A 12,052-nucleotide genomic window follows, 5' to 3' on the forward strand; every position below is an offset into this window, starting at 1 on the left:
AAAAAAATTTAAAAAATATAACACATTTGTAATCTTTTAAAAAAATATAACACATTTGTAATCTTTTAAACCATAATCTTAAATGAACAAGTATCCAAATTATTTATTTATTGTTTATGGATTCAATTGTATATACAAATTGTTATCATCAGCGTTTGGAATCACAGTTGATGATTCATCATTAGAACGAACACAAATTCTAGCAGATGAAGAATGAACAAATATCCAAATTATCATTTATAATATAAAAATCCATAAATTGTCAGTTGCATGGCATCTATTATTGCAAACATATAGAATACACAATATTTCTATTTAGATGATTATAAAGCCTGTCTATTTTATAAACCACCTTTACATCCAGCAAAATAAGAATGCTCATATATTAGAATTTTCGATACCAGTTAACAGTTTCTGATTTTCCTTGTCCCTGAAGGATAATACCTTTCTTATTATATAGCCTCTATTCAAGTACAGCCACTTGGTAGCTGTGCAGTACAGACGTATTATTTAAACAGTATAAAGCATAGCAACATAAGTACAGACGTATTATTTAAACAGTATAAAGCATACCAACATAACTCATCCAGCAACTAAAGTCACACTCATGGTGGCGACTTCATTGCCAGAATTCAGGCACCTCAGCTGATCCTGTTCATCGTGAAAATACATGTTAGTAGTGATCCATCACAGAGAGAGTTTAGAAAACAAGACAGAAAAAAGAAGAAGATTTGCGAGTTACTTGGAGCAGTCAACTGAACGGCTGATGGGTATGCCAATGTCTACCCCGCAGCGTTTGGGCAATTCGGCGGCTCTAGTATAGTTAAGAGCGGGGCCTAAAAGAGACTTTATGCACTTACAAGCGGCTTGCCTGTCCGCTTTTGTCTTGGCGGCGGCATTCAGACTCCTAATGCCGTCACAGCATGCCTTGGCCGGCTGAGCGGCGGCACCTGAAACAAAGCCAGCGCAGGGGGTTAAATCAGAAGCAACAGTCATGCACGAAACAGAGGCGTATGCCCCTGCGCTTATCATCGCCATTACCGCTACCACAACATAAACGAATTCCCACACACTCTTCATTGCTCTTGCCATCCCTAATCTCTTCAATTAGTTAGTTCATCTGTGTATGTATTGGTGGTAGGATTAGAATATATATAGATTGAGGGATATAGAAAAGAGAAATGCCGTGAATGCGCAAAAGGATGTAGCATTAACTGCGAAGATTCGATCTTAGTGAGGATTTGTTGACAGTCGTTATCGTTTTTATGAAGATGGGGAGAGTTGGTTTCGATTTCTCAAATCGTCATGCCAGCTCGCTTTGCTTTAATCATACTTCTGAGCAAAGCGATGGCTATTTTAATTGTATACTTGAATCAAACGATCACACGCATTTGTATGTGGCAGAAATATATAGTGTCTTAGCTTATGTGTCACAAAGACTAGAGCACAACAACGCATTTCCAATGGAGAATAGCAAGTTTCATGGTAGTGTATAACCAATGTAGACAACAACATGTTATCTAACCTCGTCGTCATGTTAAGCTACAAGAGTAGATAAAGCATGAGGTCAAGTACAAGTCTAAAGAAGAAAAGGATGGTCTTCCACTATATGCATTAGAAAATGGGGACAAGCCAAATAGCTTTGACTATTGTTCAGGGTCCTTTGACAATCCTTATTCAAATTAAAATGAACTTTTCTTTTAAGAAAAGATGTTAATGGGAGGGTCTAATGTTTTAGTTATGAAATGAATTGATGAATTCTTTAAATCTTTTTTCAAAAATTATATAGATGAAAAATGTTTTACGGAGGAGGCATTGTGTCAATTTTGATATCATGACATTATATGATAAAATCTATAAATTTTCCATTAACAACTGTAGTGACACATTCAATCACATGAAGTATATTAGAGACTCTCAAAGATGAGATGGAGATTATGAGTGTGATCTCAAAAAAATCTCACTTGCCCAAGATGTCATTTACATAATCTTGTAAAATGTTATGAATGAAATCATGGAAGAAAGTTCATAGAACATTGGTAAGTTGTGCCAAAATTGTTTAAACCAAACAATATGATCACATAGAGAAAACTATCTTTAAGAGGATTTTTTTTAATCATAAAAGTTAATCCATATTCGAATATGACCACCAAGTTTAGTGACAAAAATGGTAATAATTCTCTAAGGTTAATAGTTTATGGGACAAATTAAACCATCTTTTTAAATATTCTCTATCTCAACCTTAACCATTGAAGCTACCTTGGGATGATTTTGTTTGGGTTTTTCATTTAATAGGTTGGGCTTTTATATAAAGCACTATGCTATGACCTATAACTATAAGATCAATGCTAGGAATATTCTCATACATCTAGGAAAATAGATCTAGAAAGTTATGCAGAAGTTTAAAATGGGAAGAATGATCTTCAGGAGAAAGAAACTGCCTAGTTTGAATAACCTTTTCAATATTTTGTTGGATTTATATGGACATTGATAATATCACCTACAAAAAACATACTATAGTCTTGAGAGGCATTTGAAATTGATGTAAAATCATTAGACATCAATAATAACTTCTCAATGAATACAAGTTTAAATAATAAATATATGATCATTATTATAGGAAGGCACGTGAGCATAAAACCCAAGAAAAATTGGAAGAGGCTCATCCATAGAAAAGTATTTATAGGGGAATTGGCAAATCTAGGTTAGCCATAATGCGTTTAAGGTTTAATAGAGGAAGAGAAGACAAATTAAAAAAATACATAAGGAATGTTTACATCTATGAAATTAGTATATTTAGCTTTGAAAGAATGAGGATGGTATCCAAGACCCATAGTAGAGTAATATGGACTAGGCTGTAGAGGGATATTTATACCTTGTTCCTTATAACCACAAGCATTGCCAATATAAATAATTTTAGAAATGATATTAAAACTATGACCATAATGTGATTACAAATGTGTGAAAGGTGGAGAATCATCATTAGTGGTACAGTTGATATAAGATATATAGTCACTAGAATCATTAGAAGGTCTCCACATATTAGAAATATTAACTATTTTCAATCAAGAATATTCAAATTAAATTTATAGAATGTCAAAGTGAGATTGGTTGATTTTATGCTTGCAAATAAATTGTAAATTTTAAAGAGTCGATCATCATAAAGACATGCATTATAGGTAAATGAAGAAATAAAGTTATCAATAGCATCACCAATAGAACTTAATGATGGTGTAACTAGCTTTGGAGTTGAAGAAGGAATTATTTTGTAAAGTGTCAAAGAAGAATTGGGTTGATGATGAAGATGCACTAGTGGATAATCCTAAGAGGAATATAGTTCAAAAATAATTTTATATTCTTAATTACCATGTACAAAATTTATTAATTGATGAAAAGTATAAAACAATCTGCCCATGGCATGAATATATCATCTGCTTAAATAAATTCCATATTATAAGGTTCCTAAAATCACATATATGATTTTTAGGAATCGAAAGATCGGGCTCTGCAACCTAGGGTTTGACATGGCTTATCTGGCTACATTGGGCATTGAGGTCTTCCCCCTGCATGTGGAGGAGGTGGTAAGGCCTCCTCCATGGTGGTATCACTTCTTGGTTCTCTTCGTCTTTTATTGTTGCGACCCTTTCTTTTCCGCATTTATTTTACCTGGATTTTTTCCTCCACTTGGCATGATTGCAGGCATGTGAAGAGTCCTTTGTATTGATTCAAGTGGGGTGGGCATTAATTCAGCCTAGTCGATGGCCTTGAGTTTGGTAAAACAAGGTTTTATTGGCAAGTCCTTCAAGGATGCCATTGTTGGCGATTGTGTGTAGGTCCCCCTCAAAGCTAAGTTTGACTTGGTAAGTGGTTCATCCTCTGGGTGCGATGGTGGAGATGCAAGACAAGGTAAGGACCCTAAACCTTGCCTCTTTATACCTTTTCTATATCTCGTAATGACTCGATGGCCAAGGATATTGAATTAAAAAATCTCAGGCTTCAAGATATCACCATTTTCTTTGCTGCAACTGATATTGATAAATGTCCGACTAGAAAGTTTTAAGATGATTGGATGAAAAATATTTGGAATAAAATATTAGGGTTTAAATTCGCTTTCTGTAGAATGATTCAGAAAGGTTTATTCATTATTTTTTTCAATGATAATAAGTCATAGGTGGAGGTCCTCCAAAAACAGTTTTGGGTCGTTGGTAAAACCACTTTCAGGACCCTTAAAAGGTCTTTTGATGCAATTAATGAAGAGATTTTGGCTCTCGCTTGCCCTCGCTAGCTCCTGATTAATAATTTACCTCCCATGTTTTGGAATTTTATTTCCCAGATTCTGGATTGCATCGGTAGAGTGATTAGGGTTGATTACTCATCGAATCTTGTCCCCCACTTGGATGTCAGAGTCCTGGTCATCATTAACCCTAGCATTGATATTCTGAGAATTACAGAGATTAAAATCTAAGGTGACACATTCACATGTGTTATCAAAACCCTAGGAGGTCTGAGCTCTTGCTTTTTGTCTAGACGTGAATGCCACATCAAAAGATTGTACCCTATACTCATGGCCAAGGGATGAAATGGTATAAACCCTTTTCAAACCGTTTCTAAGTCAGGTGATGTTTCTCCCCCCAATTCACTTGCTAAGCTTGAAGGAACCCCTCCTATTTTGGATAAAATGGATTCCCTCAAAAAGGCCATTAATATTGTTGTGGCTAGTTTTCTAAAAGAACAACTTGTGAACCCCCCTTGTTATTTGAAAAGCTTGTGCCTTTGGCTCCTTTAATTCTGACCCTCCCCATTCGGTTGTTTTTGTTGCCATCTCTCAAATGGATGGAGTCGAGGGATATGGCTTTCAATTAGTTTCTAGAAAGAATAATAGGTCTAAGAGGAAAAATGCACAATAATTGGCATTGCAAAAAAATAGGGCTAGAGGGTAGGAGAAGCCATGCTCTGTCGACGCCCCCATGGATGATGATGCTAGATGGCCCCCGCCTGAGGTTTTATTAATGAATGATTCTAATAATGATTCTCATGTTATGTCTATTATTAAGTCTTTTGAAGGGATTGATCAAGGAAATTGTAATTTTAGGAGGGATGTAACCTCCTCTCCCCCTTGTGATCCTCCTTCTACTCCTAACTCTAATCAGTTTCAGGTCTTTCCTAATTTGATCGAATCGACCATAGTGCAGAATGGTTCTGGGGATCCTGGGGGGGATGGAGATTGCACCCCTCCCTCTCAAACCATTTCCTCTTCGAGCTTTGTCCCTATGAAATCCAATTCCCTTGTTGATGATGATAGTGTCTTCTATGAGGTTATCTCAGCTGAACCAATGATTGACAATACCAAGCCTAATTGTCCTTCTGAGTTAGGTTTATCTAAGGATGATACCCCTGAGGAAGCCTCCTCAGTAGACATTCATGAGTCTGACATTGAGGCTGAGTTGAGATCCAACTTTTCAGTCACTGGTGATGAAGGGATTAGCCACAAAGGTAATTTGGATGAGGATATTTTTGAGGCTAAAGTCATCACTAGAAGGAAGAGAGATAGGCCTTTAGGCTCTAAGAATAAGCACTCTCCGCTGCATAAAAAGTCCAACTAGAAGTCCAGCTTCCCCAAGTGTTTTAGCAGCTTTAAAGTTGACAAGAATGATAATTAATTGATTGGCTACCATGAAGTTCTCATCTTGGAATATCTGGGGGTTGGAGTCCCCCGATAGGAAATATGTGGTGAGAAGGATGTTTAACAAGCAAAAGGATTTAGGCTTTTCCTTGTTGCAAAAGTTAAAGCCATTAGCTTCTCATTGGAGATCAATCTTAATTTTGTGTGGAGAGATGCTCTCAGATTTTGCACTAAGCATGAGAAAGGCAAAGGGGGGGTTGCTATTCTTATCAGCCCCAAGTGGAGAAATTTTATCTTTTTATCAGGGATCTCCCTTTGCAATAGGCTTGTATGGGTCACCTTTAGGGATGGTGATTCCACCTTTGGTCTTTGCACTATGTATACTCCCAATGAATACAAGGATAGATCAAACCTCTGGCAATGGCTTGCGTTCCTACTAGATATCCTGTGGATCTTGGGAGGAGATTTTAACATGGTTGAACACAAGGATGATAAGATAGGGGGAGCCAATGTTGAATGGAGAGAGGGAGAGAAGTTACATTGAGAAAGAATGAAAGGTGTAAAGAGACTCTTTGACCCCTTGGATGACTTAAAACAATCTTACAAAGGAATCTGGTTTACTTGGTGCAATTACCAAAAAGGTGGGAGCAAGATTTTCTCTAGTTTGGACATATTCTATGCTAATAAGGATGCCTTCTCCTTTGTCTCGGATCAGCAAGGGTGCCCGGTGGTTGTGAAGACATCTTCCCTATCTGACCACCACCCCATTTTTGCCAATATTGTCTTTAGGAGCTCTATCAAGGTTTGTAGCAAAGGTGGTGGTAAATTCATTCTTAACAGTAAATTACTACAAGATCAAGATGTTTTGGATGCTATCCATAATGTAAGATTATTCAACAACTGGAATTCTCAAACTATTTCTAATATTGCTAGGTGGAACACCTCGGTGTCTAGTTGGCAAAATTTTCTTAGTACCACTGGCAAGAAGAAGGCCAAGGATGCTAGATAGGTAAATCTTATCCTCTCTTCTAATCTGCATAAGGCAGAGGAGGACATTCAAAATTATTGCAACAATTCATATCTTACTCACTTGGTGGCGGTGGCTAGAGATAAGCTTAGTAGAATGTAACATGTAAGAGCCATTGGAGCCAGGACTAGGGCTAGGATTTTGTGGTTGTCTCAAGGAGATAAAGGGTCTAAGCTCTTCTTCAAATTGCTGAAGCAGAAGCAAATTAGGGAGAAGATAGACAAGTTGTGGGTGGATGGCGAGGAAGTCTCTAAAGAAGACGATATCATGGCAGAATTCCTTAGCTTATACAAGTTGCTTTTCTCCTCAGAAGATTCTCCTTCATCCATGCTTGCTAGAGATAGGTGTCAATCTCTTGTCTCTAAGATTGTGTCACTTGAAAAAGGCCAAACTCTTAGTAGACCATTTTTGGTTGAGGAAATCAAAAGAGCCATCAACTCTCTACATAATGATAAGGCCCCTAGGCCGGATGGGCTTACCATTGAATTCTATAAGGCTAACATTAGTTGGATTGTGGATGAATTGCTTGAGGTGTACAAGGAAGCTACTAAGATAGGGTCTCTGTGTGTTGACATTAATAGAGGCCTTATCAAACTTATGCCTAAAGAAGGGGACAAAGCTTTTATCAAGAATTGGCGTCCTATTGCACTACTTAATGTATCCTATAAGATTTTTGCAAAGATTCTTGCTATTAGACTGGAAAATATCCTACCTAGGTTTATTTGTACCACACAGACTAGTTTTATTAAATGGAGATACATCTTGGAGAACCTCATTACCAGCTAGGAGGCTATGGAGTGGGATAAACTTTCGGATCAAAAGGTGGCCATGTTTCTGCTGGACTTTGAGAAGGCGTACGACAGGATTGAATGAAACTTTATTTTCATGATGCTTAAAGCTTTTGGTTTCCTTGAGGTTTTCTACCAATATGTTTAGGTACTCCTTAAGGATGCTCATGCCCAGGTTGAAGTTAATGGTTCTATCTCTCATCCCTTCAAGCTTAGTAGGTCTATTAGGTAAGGGTGCCCTCTTGCTCCTGCCTTCTTTGTGATAGCCTTAGATGCTCTATATTACCTACTTAGGGATGACTCTCTCTCCCCTAAAGCTAGAGGGATCTCCCTTTCGGATAAATTTGAATTGCTTAACATTCAGTTTGTAGATGACACTGCACTATTCCTTGAGCTATCCAATGAAAACATGAGTGCTTTATCCACCAAGCTAACCTTGTTATGTGACACTTTAGGGGAAAAAATTTCCCAAGCCAAATCTACTTTGCTCAGTTGGTCTGAGCGGCCATCAGATTGGTTTCGACCTATGGGTTTCAATGGGGAGGGCCTAACACAATTGTCAGATACCTAGGGATTCCTTTTGCAATCTCTCCTTGTCTTAAAGATATGTGGTTTTGGATTAAGGGCAAGATTTAAACCAAACATACCAAGTGGAATAAAAACTACCTCTCACTTGCTAGGAGAGTACAAGTTTGTCAAATGATTATGTCATCCTACAATATCTATTATACTTCTATGTGGATGTTTAGCAATTATAAAATCAATGAGCTACAGAAGATCATCGAGGAATTCTTATGGTTAGATGGTAGAGGAAATAGATAAGAACACTTAGTCAAATGGGAGTGGTGTTGTATGCATAAGGCTATTGGAGGACTGGGCCTTAAGGATATTAAAGTGAAAGGAATTGCACTTGCTTCTAAATGGATCTTCCATGTGCTGGAAAGCAATGAACCTTGGAAAGTGCTCATTTGGAACAACATCAGACTAGGTTTAACCAAGAAGGCTAAATCTTGGAGATCCCTTCCTATTAGTGACCTTATAGCTTGAAATTTCTCAATCTCTACTAGAGGCTTTGTTGTCTTCAAATCTATTTGGAAGGTGTGGGAGAGAGTTAGGTTTAATATTGGTAATAATTGGATTAGATGAGATAACCAAGTTTGTGGGCAAAGATCAATTTGGTGGAACTTAACCCACAATGGAAAACCCCTTGCACTCACTCAAGGGTGTTCAGCCAAGAAATGGGCCAATAAAGGTATATGTTATTTTAAAGATATTATTATAAATGGTGCTCTCATTTCATAGGATGATCTTTCTACTAAGCACCAGCTTCCTTTGTCTAATAGAAGAACATATAACATCATGTGAAATGCATGTGATATCTTACATCTTCCTAAAGGATGTAATGTGAATGATGATAGGTTTGTATCCTTTTCCTGGGTTGATGGCAGCTTGCTTTGTAATGTGAAATCAATCTCTATTTATAAAACTTTGACGTATAATGTTAATATTTTTAATCATGTTAATGCTAATTGGTATTCGGATATATCCCCTGGTCAATGGGGCAAAATGTTTAAGGTTCTTTAGAGCTCTCCTCTGGCTCCTAAAAAGAATATATTTAGATGGTTGTTAATGCTTGATAAACTGCCTATCATATTTGACTATAATAAAGATGATCTTTGTAATATTTGTAAAATCAAGGACTCCATTAGGCATATTTTCTTTGATTGTATTATTGCTAAAGAAGTTTGGCTTATTTCTGGGTTGACTTTACTGATGCATATTCACATACTTGATGTTGTTACTAGATTTATTAAAGGCATTAAGAAAGACACTAATCTTTTTTTGAATTTGTTATCTTGTGAAATACTTTAGTATCTATGGAGAATTAGAAATATAGAAATATTTCAAGGGGAAGAAAGGGCCCTTACTGAGTCTTTTTGTAGACTTGCCTTTTATTTCATAGGATGATCTTTCTAGTAAGTACCAGCTTCCTTTGTCTAATAGAAGAACATATAACATCATGTGAAATGCATGTGATATCTTACATCTTCCTAAAGGATGTAATGTGAATGATGATAGGTTTGTATCCTTTTCATGGGTTGATGGCAGCTTGCTTTGTAATGTGAAATCAATCTCTATTTATAAAACTTTGACATATAATGTTAATATTTTTAATCATGTTAATACTAATTGGTATTCGGATATATCCCTTGCTCAATGGGGTAAAATGTTTAAGATTGTTTGGATCTCTCCTTTGGCCCCTAAAAAGAAATCTTTTAGATGGTTGTTAATGCTTGATAAACTGCCTACCATATTTGACTATAATAAAGATGATCTATTAATATTTGTAAAGTTAAGGACTCCATCAGGCATATTTTCTTTGATTGTATTATTGCCAAGGAAGTTTGGCTTATTTTTGAGCTGATTTTACTGATGCATATTAACATACTTGATCTTGTTACTGGATTTATTAGAGGCATTAAGAAAGACACTAATAATTTTGGAATTTGTTATCTTGTGAAATACTTTGGTATCTATGGATAATTATAAATCTACAAAGATTTCAAGGGGAAGAAAGGGCCCCTACTGATTCTTTTCGTAGACTCACCATTCATTTTATCTTCTCGTAGGTTACTATGGTTGTTAGATTGAACAAGGAGAAATTTCATAGATTCCTTACTAATGGGGATACAAGATTATTTATCTTTGAGCTCTCTCATGGTTATGCCTGCGGGGAGAATGAATGTAGAAAGGACTCCCTTTGTCAACGCCCTAGATGCTCTTATGGAGGAAATCAGAGGAAATGGAGAGCTGGTTCGCAATCAAATGGTGCACTCTACCAAAAGGATGGATGATCGGAGGTTGGTTTGGATGGAAGGCCCCCTAGGTTGGGTTGCTTGGATATAGTTCGGGGTTGTCTCATGGTGGATTTTTTGCATAGCTGGATGGTTTTTTTCTATATGGCTATTTAGATGTATAGGATCATAGTTCCAGATTGGTATTTTGTATAAACCTATGTATTAATGGTATGATATATATATACTTACTGATGTGTATACCCAAATAGAAGGATGACATGAATTGCTAGCTGCAGTTCTAATTATTTTGTAAATTAGTTTATTCTCTATAATCAATACAAAAAAAAATCACATATACCACAACAGGAAATGAATAAAATTTGATGTACATAAAAATTTAGGATTTTTGTTAAATAATTGAATTGAGCACCATTTTTACACATATTTAATAAAAACATTAAAGACAACAATCACAACATGAATAAAATTGATTAGTATTTACCACCTTATTCATGAGTACAAAGTTCAATTTCAATGAGAGATATCATCCTTCTAATTAAAATAGAAAGCCCTACTTAAAAAATAAGCACCTCACAAAGAACTTGGATCACCTTTTATACATCGCATGAGTAAAAGTTGAATAGTTTGGCAATGTTTTAATTATGTACAAACAAAATGGCCTAAAAAATTTAGAAATATCTTTATCTTTGGAAATTGAAATGATTAAGGTACCTCTTATAGAATCACTAGAAATTTCAAATGGTAGCTAATTTATCCTAATTTCTCAAACTTCAATAAGTATCGAGATCCTCTTGAATTCATAAACTTTAATAATATTAGGTGATATTTTATTTCCATGAACCTGCAACTATCCTCTAATTAAAATACTTTTGATATGCTAATGTCTTTCTTTATTGAAGTTGAACTCATGCAAACTCCTTTTGACAATTATACTAGTTCACAAACTAGTAAGAACACTGAACCACTCTTCTTTTGGTATATTTAGAGTTCAAAGAACTTTTATTTTAGAGAAATATATATACCACAAAATTTGTACTTCATATTATCCTTTCAACACTTTGGCATTCAAAAAACTAGTGTTTAATAAATATTACTTGAAATGAACTCGTCTTCACTTAGACCATTTATTTGTAAATAATTATCAATTACTTATTTGGTTACATCACCTTTCATGATGAACCAAAGAGTTTACAAATTGGATTTTTTTCCAAAATATAAAGGACTAAGTGTTCTCAATAAAATGAAGGGCTAAAAAAATCAAAGTTTTTTCAACAATATAATGAAACAAATCATTTCAATGATATGGAAGGTTCACAAGTTAGAATTTTTGTTGAAAAAAAGAAATAGATCAATTATTTTGACAAATGAAAGGTTATGATAACAATAAAAAGAAATTTTTATTTCAATGAACTATAATTTCTTGCTCCATGGAATTTTACATTTTGGGCGTCTATGGGAAATTTCACTTGAGGAAAGGGGGCCCCTTTCAGTCACCCGGGATACACATTTTGATCTGGTAGATTGTGCTATCTCAAATGACATAAATAAAAGATCTCCAAACAAAGTCGGTGATGGGAATAATTTTATTTCTATCCTTTTCGATAGGGTGGCTAATGCTTTCTCAGAGGAAAACATGGATATTTCAAAAGAAGAACCATTATTTGGAGGGTTATGCTGGAATCAAGGAATACTGACAGGGAGGGGGCAGGGAGTGAATTAGTGTTCTGCAAATTTTAAATTTGTTAAATTTCTCTTTCAACCACTTAATACATTAAACCAAAAGAAAGATGCAAGG

General features: G+C 35.6%; 1 protein-coding gene across 1 annotated transcript; it reads right to left on the minus strand.

Moving 5' to 3' along the window:
• Window positions 1–362: 362 nt before the first annotated feature.
• On the minus strand, window positions 363–1,124 carry LOC131029128 (non-specific lipid-transfer protein 4.1). The gene is made up of 2 exons (XM_057959525.2): window positions 743–1,124; window positions 363–651 (listed from the first exon to the last, which is right to left on the minus strand). Exons 1-2 carry the CDS (start codon window positions 1,090–1,092, stop codon window positions 642–644), a joined length of 360 nt encoding a protein of 119 aa, XP_057815508.1. The 5' UTR covers window positions 1,093–1,124; the 3' UTR covers window positions 363–641.
• Window positions 1,125–12,052: the final 10,928 nt, after the last annotated feature.

This window comes from Cryptomeria japonica, chromosome 10 (genome assembly GCF_030272615.1).
Source record: "Cryptomeria japonica chromosome 10, Sugi_1.0, whole genome shotgun sequence".
NCBI lineage: Eukaryota > Viridiplantae > Streptophyta > Pinopsida > Cupressales > Cupressaceae > Cryptomeria > Cryptomeria japonica.

Excerpts from the sequence above, each read along its gene's own strand:
- LOC131029128 (XM_057959525.2), bottom strand. The coding sequence starts at position 1,092 with ATGGCAAGAGCAATGAAGAGTGTGTGGGAATTCGTTTATGTTGTGGTA.